Source organism: Cervus canadensis, chromosome 23, assembly GCF_019320065.1.
Source record: "Cervus canadensis isolate Bull #8, Minnesota chromosome 23, ASM1932006v1, whole genome shotgun sequence".
In the NCBI taxonomy this organism is placed as follows: Eukaryota; Metazoa; Chordata; class Mammalia; order Artiodactyla; family Cervidae; genus Cervus; species Cervus canadensis.
The window spans coordinates 54,354,494-54,376,654 of NC_057408.1; the positions used below are offsets into that span (position 1 = coordinate 54,354,494).

Below are 22,161 nucleotides of genomic sequence, written 5' to 3' on the forward strand. Positions count from 1 at the left end.
TATATTTTAACCTACTTTTTTTTTCAGCTTTGCTACAGCATACAATAAAAAGGGTTAGTTTTACCTGGTTTGAGTTTATGAAACCTATAATGATAAATTTCCTAATTTTCAAAGTACATTGTTTTTTGGAAGCAAAATTTTATTCCATGGTTAGTATAAAAGAGGCTTCCCAGGTGGTGCTAGTGGTAAAGAACCTTCCTGCCAATGCAGGACATGTGAGATGTGGGTTTGATCCCTGGGTCAGGAAGATCCCCTGGAGGAGGGCGTGGCAACCCACTCCAGTATTCTTGCCTGGAGAATCCAGTGGACGGAGGAGCCTGGCAGGCTTCAGTCCACGGGATCACAGAGAGTCAGACACGACTGAAGCAAAGTTGCTGAAGTAAATGCTGTGTTCGGAGAGAGTGGGTATTCGCGTCCACTTTGTCTGGCTTGCCCCCGAGGATGCTCTGATGGGAATCTTCTCCCCTTAGCAGTGTCCTGAGATGATACTTGAACGTTTGCAGATGTGTCACAACGAAAATAAACATTCTAGTTTTCATATAATAAAAATTTCTTCTCAGTTCATCCTTCAACCAAGTTATTTCACTTCCGAAATCATTTCCATTCTCTGTTTTCTCAATCTGTGGTCTCTTGATACCAGTTCTAGCCAAGAAAAGAAGTAAAATGTTCTATAGAAAAGCAATGGAAGGGAATAAAATGTTTCTCAGAAGAAAATTTTGGCAATAAAGTTTACCCATTTAAACAATAGACTTTGTTTTGTTTTTGAGTCTCTTTGGATGAAAATAATGAGTCAGATGTATCTTCAAATAGTGCACAAAAGAACTTTTCCTAAATGACTGTCACCATTAAGCTGAGAATTACAGTGCTATAGTATAGTCACTGACTGATGTGGAAGTTGTTTGCTTTAAAAGTGAACAGCCTAGAGTTGCTTTGCTGTGACTTGAAACTATCACAACATTGTTAGCTGACTGTACTCCAATATGAAGTTAAAGGATAAAAAATGTAAATAGCCTATATTGGTGTATTGTTTTATAGCTTATGTAATTCAATTTAAATGTTATTTATTGTTGCTATTTTTTTTCTTTATTTTCAGACAGGTCTTAAAGCCTTTAGAGTACTTTTGTTCTTTCTAATATTGCTATTTTTAATGTGTTTCGTGATTTACTTTTGATTAGATAGTCAAGCTGGTTAGAACTGTGTAAAGAAGATGTTGTTCAAACGACTGAAATGTATAACCTAAGGAAAGATCTTGATAGCATTTATTTCCATTTCTTTGAGAATGTTTTGGTTTTCTTGTTTGCATTCAGTGTTTTGCTGTGTTCTGGTTACTTGAGTTAGTGAGTTTTGTATAATGTTCTGTCCTTTATAACATGGAATCCCATGCATCCATTGTTCTGAGAATATTAGAGGATGTGCATCAAAATACTAACGTTGTGTCGGAAAACTTCTGCTAGAGTGGAAACTAAAGAAAATAGTGGATTGTTTTTATTAAATATCATTTTCCTAAATATTCGCAGTTTATGACATATTCTTTGAGTATCAGATGTTTTACATCTTTCTTCAATAAATGAATATTACAGATAAGACTGTCCATTTGACATTCAGTGCCAAGTAATTCCAAGTGTGGGAGGACATATACTAATGTCAAGTTGAGAACCAGCTGTGGTGTCTCGTGTTGCTCTTAATAACGGATTAAACCTGTGCATTCCATTTCTGATCCCTTTGACAGAGAGATGATGACTGCACACAAACACGCAATACCAAGGACAGGAAGCAGAAGGAGGAACTGGAAACCAGAGGGAGGAGTATGTAGTAGTTTTAAATTGTCCGACACCTGAGATCTATGCGTACTGTCTTAGTCATTCTAAGTTGTATATCTTTTATGTATAAGAGAGAAATCTTTATTCCTATGTTAAATTTTCTGTTCAGTGGACCAGATTTGCTCTTGTAACTCTGTAATGTATAAGGAAATGAATTCCTTCGAAGTTTCCTGTTCAGTGTTTAGAAAACAATGGACATGCATTTGTCTTTATACAAAGACCAATCAACAGATTTATATTTTTATAGAGCTATAGAGAAACCTGACAGGTGTTTAGAACAAAAGGTTAAACTTACTAAAATGCCATTTTAACTAATAATATGATGTTTGATTTCTTTCCTTCCCACTTTTCCCCGCCTTCATTACCATACTGAAAAAAATCACAGAGTAGCCAAAGTTAACAGGTCAGTGGTTGGGACTGAACCCATGTTTAAGTGGCTGGGGATATAAAGCAAAAGAGAAGAGGATAAATGTAGTTAAAGAAGTAAGGACTAAACTTCCTTTCTGAAGATTTCCTTGACAGTAGTAGCCAGAAGAGTTTTCACCTACCATAACAATAATGATCACTTGGTAATTCATCACATGCTGTCCTGTGGTATCAATTCTTTTTTAAGTTTTCATTTTATTGATAGCTTACTGAGCTTGGCACATACTGTTTCATTTAATCCTTCCCACAGTCCATTGACGTAGGAGGAAACTGAGGTACAGAGAATCAGCCCGTGATCACATAGCAAGGTGATGACCGTCTTTCCGAAACTGGTGCTTATAACCTGTTATTTAAATCTTGAAACATTATTTCATATATTATGTATTTAGTGTTTTTCTTCTGCAGTTTGGTTATAGGTTTATTGAGAGCAGGGACAGCATTATCATATCCCCACTTAGCAATCAGCAATAGTAACTCTCCCACAGTAGATATTATGCTTAGTGTTGATTTAATCTTTTTTGCAATCATGACTATTCTGTTTAAATGGAATAAGCATGGAGTGAGTTAATTATGAATGGATATAGTTTCAGAAATTTTGTTACCCCTTGAAGTAAAATAACGGGATTTTTAAAAAATGTAAAAGCTATATTTTTGCCCTCTTGCAGTCTTATTTAGGTAACAGTATTTTAAAAATGGACAAAATGTGTTATAGAAGTCATTTAGCTTGACCATGGAAGTGAGATCCAAGCAATTTTGAGTTATAGGAGATATTCCCAGGGCTCTTTTTTTAGGCAGAAGGAAGGGAAGGCATTTTTTAATCCTTTAACCCGTAGGTTCATGTTCTTAGAATTTTTTCATTTTAGTTTTATCAATTGTTTTCTCTAACTACTAAGATAGATTTCTATGGCTGAAAACATATTTTTCATTTTGTTCTTTCCATGTGATCTATGACATAGCAGTTCTTAACGCAGGTTAAGAAACAAGGCTCCATGAGAATTAACGGGGTTTTCCTTTTGTCTCTCCTAATATTTAGCTGCGGTTCATGGGGTCGCAAAGAGTCGGACACGACTGAGCGACTGAACTGAACAGAAATATTTAGTCATGTTTTTCACTTTATCTTGACTCTGAAACCAGCCAAGGGACAAACACCTCCTGGACCATGCCTTTGTGCAGACCAGTTCTGTTCTACATGTTGCTTGGAAACTTAGGATAAGTTTAGCTAGATTGTGCAGTCCAGTCTGGACTCCGGGCCATCCCTGGTCTCCTGTCTTCGTGAGCACAGTCCTTGTCCCTCAGTGACCTTGGAGCCACGGATGATGCTGAACAGAAATTGGGCTTCAAGGATTTCTGTTTAGAAAACAAACCCAGGGCCCATTGCAGTCTGGACTTGAATCTTCTGGAGAGCTCAGAGTCCACAGAGTGGCCTCCAGGCACTTGCGTTCATTTTCCAGGGTATTCGTTTTGATCAGCTTTGTTTTTCAGAACACTGGAACTATTAAAGACTGGACGGTCATTTTAGTTACACATAAACAGTGTGGTCTGGGCTTCTCTGCCAACTGCCATGTCTTTAGAAGTGTTCTCTATTTTTAACCAGCTGAGTTGTTCAGAGTATATTACTAATAGGCACTGAGCATCATGAAAAAAAAAAAGTAATGAGTGAGGACTAATCTCTGTGGTTCAGCTGGGAAGCAAAGAATGGAAAAGGGCCTTGCGGAATGTGTCAGGGCTCTGAGTTTGTCCTGCCGACCCCTGGTCACCCGCTCTCATTACTGTGGCACCTACGCTGGCCCAAGGCACTGACAAATGTTCTGGGAGCAGTCAGGCCAACAGCAAGGAAAACATGGAGGCGGGGGAAACCGGAGACCTGATGGGAGACCATTAAATGTCCAGAACTGGAGAAAAGGTGGTGACCTTTATGAGAACGACCTTTCCTTAGCTTCCTTTCAAACACTATTACGGCTCCCCACGCTCGTTATCTCACCAGACGTAACTTGGAGAGTCTCGAAAACACACTCGCTGTGACTTTTCATTGGCATCTTAAAGAAAAACATTTGCTGACCTCAGTTGAGCAGGCAGTTAAATGGGAAAAGCGCTGACTGTTAAGTTTCCGCAGATTCTGTTTTGAAAGGACAGATGATGCCTGGCCCCTGTGATTTTTAACATACCACGACTTCACTTCTCTCCTCCTCACTTAGAAAGCTCAGTGATTACAAGGTCCACTTGGCAACTATTTTGGTAAAATCAAAATTGTGCTTAGTTGCAGAAAGCCCCATGCCAGAGGACTCCCCCCTCTTCAGTTGCTGGAAGCTGGTAATTGGAAAAAGCAGGCCACGCTCTGCTTGTTTAAAGCTGTGTCATCCTTTGTGGGGCAGTGAGTCAACACCAGCTAAAACAACATGAGTCATTGTTTAGAAGAAGCCCTGGAGACGCTGATTTCAATTATACAGTCCTAAATAGACACGATACTACTCTTATCTAGACTCTAAAAAAGTTTTTATTGTGAAAGTTAAGGAGCATTAGCACCCATTCTCTTTAGAGTTCATGGAAGTATTAATACAATACTTAGCTACTCAGAGGACTTTTGAAGGGGTCTTAAGAAGGAACTCTCTTCAGTTAATCTAAATTTTACACTGATTTCTTCTTTCTTCTGTGTCTTCCACTCCCCACCCTCACCTCTCTGCTCATACCCAGTTCAGACCATTACAGTTTTAATCTGGTTTCAGAGCTGTTGGGTTAAAATCCATAAATTCACAGTTGTAGTCTTGTAACTGTTTGCTGCTTCTGTTCCAGGATCCCCCTGTCTTTATTTCTCTGGAGAGGAACTGATAGCTTTAAGGTGCACCATGATTGTGGGGCAGAGACACAGTTTGGAAAGCTCATGCACTGATCCAAGTAAAGACGATGAGCATCTAGATGAGGATACGGATAGAAGGGAGTAATAGAGCCTGTGGGGAAAATAGCAATGAAGTTGGTGTGATTTGGTGATTAATGCATACAGAGGACTAGAAAAAACACTTGAGTTTTTGTTTTGGAGTGTTATGAACTGAGGCTTCCCTCGTAACTCAGCTGGTAAAGAGTCTGCCTGCAATGCACAGACCCCGGTTCGACTCCTGGGTTGGGAAGATCCTCTGGAGAAGAGATAGGCTACCCACTCCAGTATTCTTGGGCTTCCCTGGTGGCTCAGCCGGTAAAGAATCTGCCTGCAGTGTGGCAAACCTGGGTTCCATCCCTGGGTTGGGAAGATCCCCTGGAGAAGGGAACGGCTACCCACTCCAGTATTCTGGCCTGGAGAATTCCATGAACTGTATAGTCCGTGGGGTCACAAAGAACTGAAATTGAGAATTCTGATAGATGAGCAGAAAGTGAACAGGAGAAATTTAGCCTGTGAAATTTGGAACTCAGCTGATGTACCCAGCTCAGTTCAGTTCAGTTCAGTTCAGTCACTAAGTCATGTCTGACTCTTTTCGACCCTGTGGATTGTAGCACACCAGGCTTCCCTGTCCCTCACTATCTCCCAGTTTGTTCAGACTCCTGTCCATTGAGTCGGTGATGCCATCCAACCATCTTGTCCTCTGTCGTTCCCTTCTCCTCCTGCCTTTAATATTTCCCAGCATCAGGGTCTTTTCCAGCGAATCGGCTCTTCACATCCGGTACCCAGCTGATAGTTGGCTATACAAGTTGGAAACCTGGGCAGGAGATCAAGGCTGAGAGTTCTAAGCTATTTACTCGTGGGAGACTTCAGCATTTGAGAGACAGTTAAAACTGGGACTTACTGAGATCTGGCAGGAGATTATGGCGTCTCTGTAGAGAGAGCAGTGTAGCGAAGCTGGAACCCAAGGAGCAGCGCCAGGTGGAGTGAGGCAGAGCTTTGGGGGCCTCTGATGGAGACTATTTGGGAACTTTCTGGAAGCCCAGGCATCAGACTCAGAGTGAGTGGACAGCTGTATGAGGTATCTAAATGACCAGTAAGGTCAAAACTGAACATTGTCCGCAGGCTTTGTAGTGTAGATAACAATGGAGACCTTTGCTAGCCCGGTTCTGGTGGAAGTGAGAGGGGGAAGCCTGTTTGCTGCAGGTTGGAGAGTGGCTGAGGTCAGGAAGCAGAGGCGGCCAGGGGAACCTATTGTCAAAGCTTAGCTGTGGGAAGGTGGAAGGAGAGGAAGGCAGGACCAAGAGTGGAGCTTTTAAAATGAACTGAACATTGGCCAAAAGTCAGGAAAGAAGCCTAGCACTTCTAAAATGTGCGACTTGAACACACTTGAGCTCCTGCTTATAATCCCGAGATAACACTTTTGCGTGTAGGATGAGCCTTTATCACCAGGCCCACAGCGGTGTGTGTGTGTCAGCGCTTCTGGGAAGGGAGCGTTGTTTACTCCGTGGCTGACTCTTTCACTGCCTTCCTCCTCCCCCGATAAAGAGCCTGACACTCAGTAGAGTCTTAACAAATTGCTGCTGCGTAAACCCTGTGGGGGCTGATCTGTGTAGATGTGGCCTCTCCTTGGGCCGAGGAGCTGTTAGGGAAGTCTTCCAAAATCTCAGCCTCGCTTCCTCTGTGAGGGCTGCCTCCTCCCCTAGCCACGTTGCTCACTTCCACCCCTGTGCCTTGTCTGCCTTTATACTCCTCTAGTATTGCACTTATCCCGCTACTTAATAGGCTGAGATGTAATGGACTTAATGTGGCTGACCTTTCTAAAGATGAGGAGGTTGTTGATGCCCTGGACTAGGTCTTATTCATCTCAGGTCCCTGGCACATATATGCTTATTGAGTAAGTGAGCAATTAATTCATTACATAATAGTGAAGGTACTTTAAATATATGATCATATTTTCATAATTGGCTATAATTTTTAGCCTAGAAGTATTCAAAATGTTGAACTGGTGTTGTATTGGGGAATATACCACCCTGATTTTGCATACTACCTGCTTTCCCAGAATCTACTAAACTAGCCTTTGGTCATAGGATAACACACTCTTTGGTGATATGCTATGAAGTAAAGATAGACATCAAAGCTGGCAACAATTGTAAATGAACATGCTTTGACGCATAAAACTGAGAGCAGCATGGATAATTAAAAGAAGGTAAATATACCCTCCATTATTTTAAAGATTAAATTTTGCTCAAGGGTCACTTGCTTATTAAAACAAGAAGAATTTGAACTGATTTTTATCGGAAAAGCTACTGAGCCTTTTATTGAGCCTCTGTATGAGCTACTGAGCTACTGAGCCTCTGTATGCCATATACCCTATCAGGTTCTGGGGCTGCAAAAATGGTTACTTGTCTTTCAGTGAGAATAGATGGACCGTCAACAGGCATTTCAGTGGCATCTGAAGTACAGCTCGTTGAGGGTAGAAGTGATGTCTCTGTCTCTGTGTCCCAGCATTAGCCCCCAGGCCCAGAGTGGACATTCAGTATTTGAATGGTGGGAAGAAGGATGGAGGAAGATCGGATGAGGTACTCTGGGAAAGCAGAGAAGGTGTAACTAACACTTGGGGCTACATTGATGAGGATAAGAAGGGGTTAAGGAAGGCATCTGGGAGGGGTCATAGCTAGATTAAGTCTTAAAGAATGAGCCTGGGTTAGCAGGGGGAAGGAGACTGAAAGAGTGTTTTGTCAGGAGAACCAGTCTGAGGAAAAGGAACGGCACATGTAGCCATGGGTTGCTGGTGTGCTGAGGCTGGGTAGCAGGAGACCAGCCAGGGTGAGCAGTGACCACTCACTGTGCAGTCTGGGGAAAGTGATGGAGGCAGACTGAACTTGGTTACATGTCCAGTTTTCTCATTAGGGTAATGAAGGACTTCTACAGGCTGACCTCTAGGATCTCTCCTAACAGAAATTCTCTTCTTCTCTATAGTTAAGTTGGAAAAGAAGGCAATCAGGTAATCCTGGGTTTTTAACCAAAAACATGGATTCCGACCTGTCCTCATTTTGTAATAACATCTTTCCCTTTCTCCATTAACTTCTTATGCAGTTGATCTCTTGGGTACTTCCGTGGTCTGTGCAGGAAGCATGTATTGTTGTCTCGTGTAATACCTTTGATTATTCTTAATTGGAGTTTGGTTCATTTCAAAGAAGCTACCAAAGTCAGAATGACCTGTCAGTAAGCTATTGGCCTCTCATATTTTCTTTGAAAAATACAGCCTGTCCAATAAGCAGAACTGATTTTTCTTTTACAGATGATTGTAAGCTGGTAGTCCAGTTAATAGCTTCCCTGGTGGCTCAGACAGTAAAGAATCTGCCTGAAATGCAGGAGACCTGGGTTCAGTCTCTGGGTTGGGATGATCCCTTGGAGAAGGAAATGGCAACCCACTCCAGTATTCTTGCCTGGAAAACCCCATGGACAGGGGAGCCTGGGGGGCTACAGTCCATGGGTTGCAAAGAGTTGGACACAACTAAGTGACTAACACACACACAGCCCAGTTAATAGGGGTGTTAGGTACTGTTGAAGACTGCCATGGCCTTTTATGATTTTTTGTTCATATTTAAAACAGTATTTATTCATAACTTAATTTTTGAAAGATAAATTTTCTTAATATCATACTTCTATTTATATTGGCACAAAATTAGAATAAATTTGATATGATTTAAATAAAGCAAAGATTTCCAGGAAATATGTGAGCATGTTGTATGTTTTCTCTGTGTTTTTCAATAGTCCAGCAACACGTACATGCAATTTAAGAAGGAAAATATGTTTCAACTATTTCCTCATTTTCTGCTTTTTTTTTTTTGTTAAAGACCAGGTCCCCCAATTGAGATATCTGATGACTTATTGCTAGCACGTGCCTGTGAGAGAGATGGGCATGGAGGCCAAGAACCACCTCCCCCTACCTTCTCCTTTCTCTTGTCACCTCAACCTCTTAACCACTCCTCTGGCGAGAAATTAATATAATGGCAATGATCCTAAAGATCTTCAAGATTTCTGAAGACATATCCTCAAAAAAGCTTTTATTTAGTGATAATAGTCACTTGAAAAAAGTGAAAGTGTTAGTCACTCAATCATGTCTGACTCTTTGCAACTCCATGAACTGTAGCTCACCAGGCTTCTCTGTCCATAGAATTCTCTAGGCAAAAATACTGGAGTTGGTAGCCACTCCAGTATTAAATGTACTTATGTATTAAAGGTATTAATGCATTAAAAGTACTTAATACATTTAAAAGTTGAGATATACTCAGTGTACAGTGAAATTCACAGTTGATGCAGCTAGTTGACTTTTAACCCATGTAACTACCATCCAAAGTTAAGATACAGAACATTTCCATCACTCTAAAAATGTCCTTCACACCCCGCTTATATCCTGCCAGTTTCTGACTTCTACCACCATACGTTAGTATTGCCTATTCTTGGAAGTCATATAAACAGAACATTACAGTAGACACTGTTTTGTGTACTGCCTTCCTTTACTCAGAATAATGGTTTTTGAGATTCAAACACATCATTTCATTAGAGCTTGAAATGGTAAAAAGTGTATGTAGGCCTTTTGGTGGTTTCATTTTATTGTTATAAGTGTTTGTCATCCAGCTGTCCTGCAGGCATTGGCTGTTGCATAAAGGAGAGGCTCAGATGAGGGCGCAGGTTTAGATGAAAATTCGTCACAGGATCAGAATCTGGAGTCTCAGCTCTGTTGTAGACCCAGGCAAAATTGGGAAGTAAGCACATTTGTTTTTGGCTCCTGCTCAATTTGCTTTGACTTCTGGAAATCAAACCAAGGGCTGGCTGAGAAAGAGTGAGAGTTTTACATTTAGCAAACACATTAATTGATTTTAAACAGTGAGTATAATAAACACTTTTGTCCCAATAATTGTTTTAATGATGTAAGTGTGTGAGAAAAATAAATAAGAAAATTAACTAAGAAAATAGACCTCTAGAGTCTCTGTCCTTCAGTTCATTCATCCATTTATTGTTTCTTTGAATTTCTTTCTTAGCACTTGTCTTCTGAGTGTCTTCTCCTGAGGGCACTGTGAAGGATCACAGCTAAACACGATGGAGTTTCTGTGCTTGAGGGGCTTTTAAAAAGGGAGCCTGAGGGCTTTGGGAACCATGTCTTGTTCAGCTTCATGCCTCCTGGAGAGGACACAGGCTTTAATTCTGAGGAATGGTGTTTTAGTTGGGCATGTGGGTATCCTGGGTAATGTAGGTATACTGGTGTACCGTTAGGGTGTGGGGTAGAGAGGATGTACAAGGGGTCTCATAATCTAGCTTGGATGTACTGAGGAATTGGTGAGGGAAGTAGTGGAAATGTCTATACAAATATTTGCAAGATTTTATTTGCAGGGTGTGATTGGCTCAACGAATGGCCAAAGATGTCAGTGTCAGTTGTTATGGCCAAACCAATGAAGGTAAATTAATGAGAGTACCTCACCATGGGACAGTGCCTTCAACTCTGTATAGATTTCTTTCAAAATGAATGAAAACTAGTTTTGTGAAAATCAGACTGGAACATAAACTTAACTCTTTTGAAACTGTAGGAGAGTTTATTACCCACCCCCTGCTCAGCCCCACCCCCTCGTAACCAAAATAACCCATATGAAATAGCTTGTCCCGTGGGAGTAGCTGGCTTAATGGTAATCATAAGCATATGCTGGAATCCAAGTACTTCAGTCAGAGTCCCATCCTTAGGCTTCACATTTAGCATAGCTATTACCCCCGTTAGCTTGGCTTGTGGTTGGATGACACAACTGGGTGTTGTGGATGACAGAATTTTCCTAGCATTGTGCACCAGAGCGATACAGGCAGGTGGGCAGAAGACTAGCTCAACACTAACGAAACCCTGACTGTCACATGCATTCTGGTAATTCCATGAAGGCAAGAATGTTGCTAATAACAGAGCAGATTTTGTAGGTCATCTCAAACTTGGTCAGCTGCAGTTAAGCCCGTGGCTGCTGGGGCAATGGAATGCACCCCTATTTGTTTTCGGAAGGTGGTGGAAGAGATCCAGTTACAGGTTTTCCATCTTCCTGGAATTATGCTACCCCTAGAATAGAATTCTCCACATACCCAAGTGTGATTAGACCTCAATTTTAGCAAGTATCCAATTAAATGAACCATTTACTGCATCAATACCTATTTTGGGGAACTATTTTATGTACAGAATATCTTTGTGTGTATGTGTGTGTGTGTGTGTGTGTGTGGATGAATTTATTTAAGGCCAAATTACAAATTGTATTGTCAAAATTATTTGATGAACTACTGAAGCAAGATAACTTTTCACAAACAGCATGCATGGCAAATGCTATCTTTTAATTTAGAATTAATTGCTCAAAGATATACAAATGAGAACCAAAGGTGATGTATTTTATGTTTTCTTGATATCTTTAGTGTGGGGACCTGAGTGATATTTTTACATACCGAAACAAGAAGAGTTATTTTTTTATCATGTAGTTTTTAGCTTTTTCAAGTCATAGAGCTCTTTGAGATGCTAATAAAAACCAGTGACCTCTATGAAAAGTACACATACGTATGCTGTGCAAGTTTGCATGCATTTTTCATGTGGTTCATGGACCACAGGTTAAGAAGATGTTGGTCAGATTATTCAAAATTTCCTCTCTGTTTCCATCTAGGATATCTTTACATGTGTAGCTAGCCCGACCATTTCATATACTTGGAGAGAGCTCTCATGATATCAAGTGTGCTTCCCAGGACCTAGAGATGAGCTCTGAACAAGTGCGGACAAGTTCAGTAGAGAAACAGCTAGAATGCCTGTTGTTCTGTGTGTGTCCCCACAGGCCGGACCCTTCCGGGTGGCATGGTCATGATGGCCAGTGTCTGGACTTGGTCATTTCTGGCTGATGTGAGAAAGTCAGTGGTGTAGAAGCTGGGAGTATCTTGAGCTTATAGAATAATCCTTGTATGAAAGGGGTGTTTCTGTTCTCAGGGCTGAAAATGTTGGCAGTCAGCATCTAACGAAAGTACTGAGTTTTAGCCACTTCTCAAGGAAGGTTTAGAGGGAGCAGAAATCTGAGTATTTCACATGTGAGGGGCAGGGATTGTGTAACTGTTTTCTAATAGGAAAATGAGGGAAATTGTTTCGTTCGGGCTCTTTTTGGACCCTCATTCCCACACTCCAAGCCCGGTGTCCTGAGTGGGAGTTTCTGTGCTTTTCTTGGGTCCCTGTGCAGGTGTCGCTCTGCATTTGAGACTACTGGTCCCTAGTCTTGTATGCCAAGACAGACGGGAAGATGTTTGCTTATGCCAATGAAGCATTTCTGAGATTGGAGTTAAAGCTCTGGTCCATCTCTGACCGATATAATTGTAACCACAAGGGAAAAAAAAAAAAAAGTTTGAGCTGAAAGCTAATTAGAGCAAACAAGTGACCTGGTCTGTTTGCACATTATCTATTCAGTAGCTGTACCACAGTGAAAATAGATTCAGGAAAGGTGAGCTGAAGTCAGGAGTTGCAAATTAGTAGCATGTCTTTGTAGGGAAGTTAGAAATGAAGGAGCCAAACAGATACTGCTCTCGCCTACAATGATTCCCTGGCGGTGTGGTCTGACAGAATTCTGGACTAGACAGATATTTCTCCTTATATAAGGTTTTCTCTTGTGCCTTGATTACATACAGCCTGTTCATCAAGCAGTTTATAGCATATTTGAGGTCCCAAGAGTCCTTAGAAAACATCTAGCCTTATTTTTCCAGTGGGGAAACAGATATTAAGCAGTTCAAGTCTCCCATATTCTAACATTTCTCTGCCATTTTTTATGGGAAGGACTCATTATGTTTTCTCATATTGTCTTGTCGTTCCTTTCCATAGAACGTGCGGTATTCCAACAGGACACTCTGTCCACAGACTGTCAGATGACGTGTGTGTAACCAGACAAGGGTGTTCGTGGGATGTGTGGCATCCATTGATTTAGGACTGCAGCCCTTCTGAGGCCATGGGACAGAAGGCACATTTAGTGTAGTGTGGTTAGTCTGTCCTTTGAAAAGGAGTATTTTATGTACCTGCTTCAATTTTTTTCATTTATTTTTATTAGTATTTTAATGCTGGAAGACATATAATCATTTTGCACTGACAGGTTTTCTTATATTGTCAAGTGTAGGTAGCTACAAGGATATACCCTTGGTGCTCATTTAAAGTTAAGTGAGGACCTCACAAAGGAAAAAGTGCTACCTTCAAAATGTGGTTTCTTTAAAAAATTTAAATAACTTTTTTTTCCAGTTCTTTTGAGATATTATCAACACATAGCTCTGTGTAAATTTAGGGTGTCAGCATAGTTATCCGACATTGTGAAATCATTGTCATTAGTTAATATCCATGGCCTCATGTAGAGACACAATAAGAAAAAGACAAAATGCATTTTCAAAACAATGGCCTTCGGCTCAGTTCTCTTTCCTGGCTTTCTTCTCTGCCTCCTGGACTTCTCTGTAGGAGACAGCTTACTCTCCCGCCCGTGCAGGTACCATGCCCTCACCCGTCTCTGGGCACGTCCTATAAAGCCAGCGTGGCTGCCAGTGCTGTCTGTGCGTTAAAACCCTGGGGGCTTCACTCCCAGGAAGTAGGTCCTGTTTTGCCTCTCATTTTGCAGGTTTAGAAACAGATGCAGAAGGTAAGTAATTTGCCCCAGTGAGGCAGAGCAGCCTCACTCCAAAACCTATGCTGCTGCTGCTTTTTAATTTTTTTTAAATTGTGGTAAAATACACATATCCTGGACTTCGCAGGTGGCGCAGTGGCAAAAAAACCCACCTGTCAGTGCAGGAGCCACAAGAGATGTGGGTTCAGTCCCTGGGTGGGGAAGATGCCCTGGCGTATGCCCACTCCAGTCTTCTTGCCTGGAGAACCCCATGGACAGACAGAGGAACCTGGCGGGCTACGGTCCATGGGGTCACAAAGAGTCAGACACGACTGAGTGAGCACACGCGCGCGCACACACACACACACACACCCACAAAATATAGCAGAGCCTGTGCTTCTTCACCAGCCTCCTCTGCCTGCTGTCTACATACCCGCGTCCCCTTACCTGAAGAGCCTCCTCCCCATCTCAGCTGCTTCAGTCCTGTCGTCCGTGGGGGCTGGGCCACAGCTTGTGTTGTCTAGAAACATCTGCCCTGATGCGTTTTTCTCTTCCTTCTCCTCCAGTCCGTATCCAGTTTCTCTCGGTTGTGCTCCTGGTGAATCCGGGGCCTGTGCTGCCCTCAGGTCATTATTCCCGATGAGTAAGATGCCGTGACTGCTCCGTAGCTGCCCCCACGCTGTGCAGCCCCCCTGCGCGCTGGAGCCACCCTGCGGTCCTGTCTCCTCCCTGCCCAGCAGCATGCCTGTGGAGTGGAGTCGGGGAGGGCTGTACATGACTTTTTCCCCCAAACTAGAAAGCAAGATAATCAACTCTAGTTTTAAATTTATCATAGAAGGCAGTTTCTCACAATGAGGAAGAGAAAATGAAACACTGAAGAAGCACAAGGAAATGCTAATCAGGGTCAGGTTCCACATGATCAGTTGCTTATGCTTTCACTTTGTTAGATTTTCTCTCTTGTAAAGGAAAAAAAAAAAAAAAATCCCTGGGACGTGAAAGAAAAAGGAAATGCCTTTTGTTTTTCATACTGTAAAACTAGAGTGTCCATGACCTCATTTGAGGCAGTCGTTCTTGGACATGATGTGTCTCCTTTAGTTAAAATGCAGCAACTAATTTAGGACTCTGTAACCAGGGATGATTCACAGGATATTAGAGGATATAATTTTAAAGACTGGGAAATGATGGCGATGAGGAACATACACAAAAATTGAGATTGTTGGCGCTGGGAATGTTGAAAGGCAAAATGAGCCCTGCCAGCTGAGTCAACAAGAAACTTCAAACTGATGTTTACTGGGGTAAACCGATGTTACTTTGCTGGGGTGTCTGAAGGATCTCCTGGTTCTCTCCTGGTGTGCCCCACCTGGAGGTGGCCCTACCAGACCCTGCAGGGGCAGTGGTGGCTCCATCATAGTGGCTCCATACAGAGAAAACGATAGTGCTGTCTCTGTGATGGTGTAAACCGTGATACTTGGCATGTCATTTTCCTTTCTGATTTTAGATGGCTTTCCTTTCCAGTTGGCAGATGCTAAGACAAGAGACCAATTTTTCTACTATAAGAAATGGCAAAGTCTCTTTTTTTTTAGAGGGTTTTTGTTTTTGTTTTTTTTAATGTGGACCATTTTTAAAGTCTTTATTGAATTTGTTGCAATATTGCTTCTGTTTTTAAGTTTTAGATTTTTGGCCACAAGGCATGGGGGATTTCAGCAACCCCTACCAGGGATCGAACCTGCACCCCCTGCATTGGAAAGCAAAGTCTTAACTGCTGGACCACCATGGAAGTTCCACCCCTGCCCCACAACCCCATTTTGAAGACATGCCTACAAATCTTTTAAAGAAGTCCAGGCGTCTGGGAAGTCCAACTTCATAAAATAGTAATTAATTAGAAAGGAAGAAGCACTACATTTGTAGAACAGACCAATTTGATTATACTTTAACTATTAAATAGATTCATTTCAGGGTGGTCATTCTCATTACATGCATTTAATTGATGTTAAATTGTATTAAGAATTTAATTTTAACTCCCTTTACAAACTGGCCAGGGCCCATTCTCCCTTGGTAGACTGGTGAGATTTCTACTCAGCTGTGCTTTTTACTAATCCTCATTTCTGTTCTGAGAGGAAAACGTGAGTGGAGCCAAATGGAATTCTTTCCCCTCCTGAATCGAATAACCACAGTTTCTGAAACTGTCTCAAGAGAATGTGAGTGTTATCATAAATTATTGGGTCCTCAGACCCAAATTCAAGCTTCCCTGGTGGCTCAGACAGTGAAGAATCCACCTGCAATGTGGGAGAGATGGGTTCGATCCCTGGGTTGGAAAGATCCCGGGGTTGGAAAGATCCCCTGGAACAGGGCATGGCACCCACTCCAGTGTTCTTGCCTGGAGTATCATCATGGACAGAGGAGCCTGACGGCTAAAGTGTGTGGGGTCACAAAGAGTCGGACAGGACTGAGCGACTAAGCACAGCACAGCCCAGACCCAAAATCGGACAGTAAAGTGAAACAGACCTTCTTATTTGTTGTGATTGCATCACTGGTATCACAGGTGAAACCAAGGCCTAGAGATTAACTTTCAAATTTGAGCTTGCGTCCGATCCTGTCTCTGGGCTTCCTAGAGGGCGCTAGTGGTAAAGACCCTGCCTGCCAGCGCAGGAGACTTAAGAGACTAGGGTTCAATCCCTGGGTCAGGAAGATCCCCTGGAGGAGGGTGTGGCAACCCACTCCAGTATTCTTGCCTGGAGAATCCCATGGACAGGGGAGTCTGGTAGGCTACAGTCTATGGGGTCGCAAAGAGTCGGATGCGACTGCGCGACTTAGCACGCGTGCCCGCTGATCCTGTGTCTTTGACTCAGTCTTTTCTCTCTGCGTCCAAGACCGTTCATGTCTTCAGTGAACACAGACCTCGTGCAGTGTAACACAGGTTCCCGGCTCAGCAGGGCTGGTTGCCGAGCCCCCTCCAGCCCCTGCACCATGAGGATGTTGTCTAAACAGAAGGGACTCTGTGCGGTGGGCTCTGGAAACTCCTCACCCGGTGCCAGGCCAGTTCTTAGCTGGAATCGCAGCGTGGTGACTCCCAGGCTCTGCCTCCTCAGGGGAGGAGCACGGACAGGTGACCACGCAGTGGCTTCTTCCTCCCAGCACGTCTTGATCATCTTGGCCACAATTCAGGAACGCAGAGGGCAGGCTCCTGCGAGGTGCCTCAGTAGCATCCCACCAGGACGAGCATTTATTTTTCCCTCTTTATATGCACACAATCATTCTGTCTGCTTTGTCTTTAAGTCACTGATGGAGGATGATTTTTTCTATTGTGATAAGCACTATGCATAGGAGTGTTAGGTGAAGTAAAAATAGAGCCTCAGGCCTCTCTTAATAAATCAGTAGCTTTTGTATCTTACACAAGTCCCATTTAGTCAAGCGATTCTGCGTCGAGGCTGTAATTTGGGAGGGCACAGAGAAATAAGAGCCTTGTGGATACCCCAGGTGCCCAGTGTGAAATGATACCCGAGGGCTTATTTCGTAGTTTTTTTTTTTTTTTTGAAGGAAAGTGTCCTTGAAAGAAACTATTAAATGTTTCTGGATACTTTCAATACAGTATTGCAGTTGTAAAAGGTTAAAGTAAGAAATTAATTTGATGTGAGAGTCACTGCTTGTGTCTAATTAAAAATAACTCTTCGGATTAGCCTTTCAAAAATTTTGTTTAGACATTTCTGTTCTATCCAATGTAAAGTGACAGTAAGAGCAAGTATCGTGTTTTCAGTGAGACCAAATTAAACCAAGTTCCTTTTTTTCCTCTCTGTCCCTTGTGTTTATTTGTGATTCTTAGGGATAATGCAGTCCTATGATTCACTCTATATCACACTGTGAATTTTCAGCTTATTCAGTAAATGCAGTCCATAGTTGGAAGAATATAATGTATGAAGCCTCACATAGTATGTGGTTTAGTTAGAGAGTGATCTTTAAAAATTACTTTTAGTAAAATGAATGTTTTTAAGATAATTGAAAGGATGACATTTGGAGAAATGAAGTGGAATGATTTGAGGTGTCTTCTTTTTGTTGTTTTAAAGCTTGAATTCTGATGGTCTTCCCAGAGCTGTGTCTTCTGCAAAACATTTCACCCCAAGCATACTGATTTTGTCTAGGTAAATATTGTCTCTGTCCATAAAAGACAAAGAGTTTGCTGAAATTCCTGTAGGAGTGTTAATAGTAAAGCTGACACACACAGCGTACTCGTTTTTCATGATTAAGATTTGGTCAAAGTCTGGTCTACGTGTTAGTGAACATGTGCTTATCTTAAGTATCACCTCAGTAGCTCTAAAATACATGATACAATTGATTCTCTGTTTGCAAGGACTCCAGCTTTCTTCTGGATATCTACTTATCACAAATAAGACCATTGTCATGAAGGAGCAAGGTAACAGATAGTTAGGAAGAAATGTCTGTTTAAAACATTATTATAGAATGGAATGTATAATTTGTCTTTGACCATGTGACTCTGAAGCTGTAATTACTTTCACCTTACATCTCTAATGAAATTCACTTCTACTAAATGTGATCTTCAAACCTTACAGCACTTTCTTCCAAAAAGATACCACATATCCAAAGCAACTTTTATAGGGAAACCTCTAATGATACGTCATTATCACGGTGAGATTAAACCTCTTTGGATAGTTGAGGCCATTTAGTGGAAATTAAAGATGAATATGGTTCAGTATTGGGTATCATAATCAAGGTGAATTTAAATGCTAAGATCTAAAGAACACTTGCTGGCTCAGGAAGAGAGAACACTGTCAAGATGTTTAAGTCCTTAAGCAGGGCACGGTAGGCTGTTGTCTCCATCATCCTGATTCACACTGGCCTGGAGCAACTTTCCATTGGCTCCATGGTGACTTGTTATGATTGTACCTTCCAGCATCAGTGATGGTGTGGACCGAGGTTAGAGTAAAGTGGTGCAATCCAGTGCTTCAGGACACGGGAACCGATCTTCTATAAATGGAGGGCAGGGCTCTCCTCCCTTCTTTCTGAAGATCCCAGTTGCCCAAGGATCTTCATAAACAATAAGGTCAGTGAAGGCCAGGAGCTGGGAAGCTTTATCGTCAGCTGTTTCCCAAGGAGACTGTATCTGAGTGGACAATTTTCATCCAAGTGTGGAGAGACCAGGAGTCCAAAGGTAAGTAATTTTTCAGAAGAATTATAAAGTGATAAGGAGACAGCATGGGCCTATTAAGGCAATTGCTGAGTTGGGGGTGTTACTGGAAGCACAGTGTCAGAGAGTGAAACTGAATAGCTACTTATTTCTTAAAAGTGACAATGGAATCTTTAAGGACAGAAGTGTCATTTGAATGGTCGTCATAGACTGGGTAGTATTGGAGGAGGAAAGACAGTAACTTGGCCAAAGGGCCAGAGGGAAATGAAGTGTTTGAAGGTAGGAAGAGGCAGAAAAAAAGAGAAACGGGGAAGAGGACTACTGAGCTCATGATGGTAAAAATGACAAATTTTCGGATAAGGAAATGAAAGAATCAGAATTATTTAAACCAAGTGCAACACAAAACAGTTTTCATACAGACTCTGATTCTCAGAAGATGAATGTGAGATCATTTGAAATTCCCGTGGCGATGTACCAAATCTGTAAAATGTTTGAGATGGAAAGGTCAGTAGAACTCTTTCTTTTGTGAGCATATATGATGTTAAACTAGCGTTTATAGAGACAACTCTACGTGGCTTTAGGTGCCCAGAAAGTTTTAAAATTAGGTATGTTTTGAATTGGGGAAGGAGGGTGTTTGTTTTGTATTGATTTTGCCTTTTAGAAGTTTTAGAGTTAATCAGTAATCCTAATTCATTTTATCCGTAGGAAAAACGTTTAAGTGGAAGATGATTGTTAAATAGAAAGCATGGAGATCGGACCATGAAACAAACAATCAAAAATGTACATAAAGATAAAAGAATCAGTACTAACAGTGAAAAGTGAACCAAGGGCTGGTTGTTGTTGGCATAGACCAATAGCTTCTAGAGTTGCTGAAAAGAATGACTTGAAAATTATATGAAAAGGAGATTGGCTCTGAATCTTGTGCGATTTGACTTGTGCCAGTTGTACTGGTTGTGCCGAAGTGAGATGACTGTGTAGTTTATTGTCCAAAATGGGACACTTTTGAAAGTGAAAGCAAGTGCTATCCGATCATGTCTGATCAGCAGGTATTGTTCAGTTGCTCAGTCATGTCTGACCCTTTGCGACCGCATGGACTGTGGCACGCCAGGCTTCCCTGTCCTTCACCATCTCCCTGAGCTTGCTCAAACTCCTGTCATTGAGTCCATAATGCCATCCAGCCATCTCGTCCTTTGTTGTCTCCTCCTCCTGCCTTCTGTCTTTCCCAGTATCAGGGTCTTTTCCAATGAGCTGGCTCTTCGCATCAGGTGTCCAAAGTATTGGAGCTTCATCTTCAGCATCAGTCCTTCTAAAGAATATTCAGGGTTGATTTCCTTTAGGATTGACTGGTTTGATCTCGTTGCAGTCCAAGGGATTCTCAAGAGTCTTCTCCAGCGTCACAGTTTGAAAGTATCAATTCTTTGGTGCTTAACCTTCTTTATGGTCCAACTCTCATGTCCATACACGACTACTGGAAAAACCATAGCTTCGACTCTATGGACCTTTGTCAGCAAAGTGATGTCTCTGCTTTTTAATATGCTGTCTAGGCTTGTCATAGCTTTTCTTCCAAGGAGCAAGTGTCTTTTAATTTCATGGTTGCACTCACTGTCCACGGTGATTTTGGAGCCCAAGAGAAATAAAGTCTTTCACTGTTTACAGCAGGTATAAACTGGGATTTTTCTAAACAAGCCAGCACATATGGTCATCCTATGCCTGAGTCCAGATGCTCTGAAATGCATCCTGTGTTTTCTAAAATGAATATCATTCTGGGACAACATTTAAGTAGTTTTCCTATATTATCAAGAAACACAAAAATCAGTTAAATTAGTATATGTCTCAGTTATTGGGGTTCATATATTAGTTACAAAGGAATTGGGCCATTTTGGTCCTATGCCGGTTTCACTTTCAGCCTCTCCAGTATTGAAATAATCAACTCTGTTAGCGTTGTTTTTTTTTTAAGTGGACTTCTTTCATTTTATTTATTCAATTAACCTGCTGAGCAGACTTTATTTTTGTAGGCAAGAATGCAGAAAGACACCGAAAGGTTAATCTTTAAACTGAAGTCTCAGTGATGAGGTGACTCTCATCCTGAAGAGGGCTGAGGCATCCTGAACCTGGAGAGGTCCAGGTTTTTATTTATCCCAGATTGCTGGATCTTAGTTCCCTGACCCGCAAGCAAACCCATAGCCCCGGAAGAGAGAGCGTGGAGTCCTAACCGCTGGACTTCCAGGGAATTCCCCTCTGTTAGCTTTAAAAGAACCAAGTCAGTGTTGAAGAGCATTTTCCTGGCTCTGCTACTGACTTCAGCAAGTTATTTGGCTCTTCAGCTGCTCAGTTTCCTCATTGGGGATAATATTAATAGCAGAATTAATCTAGTAGACTTATCATGAGGATAATGACATCACTGTAAGTAAAGACCTTGGAACAATGACTGCCACACAGTAAGATTTATATATAAGAGTTAATTTCTTAATCTTAATCTTGCTAAATCGTGTGCTAAATTGCTTCAATCATGTCCGACTCTTTGCAACCCAATGGACCATAGCCTGCCAGGCTCCTCTGACCATGGAATTCTCCAGGCAAGAATACTGGGGTGGGTTGCCGTTTCCTTCTCCAGGGGATTTTCCCAACCCAGGGATGGAACCTGTGTCTCCTGTATTGCAGGCAGATTCTTTACCTGCTGAACTATACCCTATTCTCTGGCTTGAGGTACAGAATTTGCTTTAACATCTGTTGCTTGCACTTTATATAACCTCTTTTGTCCTCGGGTTTTCTAGACCTTAGGAATGGGGAGAATAATACCTTCTGGATACGCTGTCAAGATTTAATCAGGTGAAATGGGAACAACACAACAGTGTTTGGCTCAACCTGGGGGTTCGATAAATGTTTAGTGTTTTCCCTTTCCCTTCCAGCAGTCATGTAAACATCAGCTAGTGATTGCATCTTCCTTGTAGGTCTTCTACTCAAAGAGAATACTTGAGCAAGTGTGATTTTTCTCGTCTTACAGATCGAGTTTCCAAGACAAGCTTCTGTAGACAGATGTCACATCCTTTGCTCATTCCAAGATGTGGGGGTTCATTAAGTTTTGCTTTTGAGACTGAATTGATTTCTTTGTCCTCTGGGTCCGGGAAGACAGGCAGCTTCGCTGGTCTCGGCTCCACCTTGCTTGCCTTTTAATGTTAACACCTTCTCACTACACTGTTCACAGATGGGCTTGTTGCCTTGGGAGCATGCTGCTGTATTACTGAAAATGCTCTTCATCCCAGCAAATAG

At 41.9% G+C, this 22,161-nt stretch overlaps 2 protein-coding genes across 7 annotated transcripts in view; one reads left to right on the forward strand and one right to left on the reverse strand.

Moving 5' to 3' along the window:
• ARHGAP28 (Rho GTPase activating protein 28) overlaps positions 1–22,161 on the forward strand; it is a 136,003-nt gene that overhangs the window by 6,085 nt on the left and 107,757 nt on the right. The gene's annotated exons all lie outside the window — the stretch shown is intronic.
• On the reverse strand, positions 287–14,545 carry LOC122425812. Of its 3 annotated transcripts, none has more exons than XM_043444448.1 (2): positions 14,199–14,545; positions 287–642 (listed from the first exon to the last, which is right to left on the reverse strand). In XM_043444448.1, the coding sequence occupies exons 1-2, from the start codon at positions 14,525–14,527 to the stop codon at positions 351–353; spliced, it is 621 nt and encodes a 206-aa protein (XP_043300383.1). In that variant the 5' UTR covers positions 14,528–14,545; the 3' UTR covers positions 287–350. The 3 variants fall into 3 exon arrangements, with proteins under 3 accessions (XP_043300383.1, XP_043300384.1, XP_043300385.1); XM_043444449.1 differs by lacking the exon at positions 287–642 and adding an exon at positions 9,716–9,957; XM_043444450.1 differs by lacking the exon at positions 287–642 and adding an exon at positions 10,152–10,263.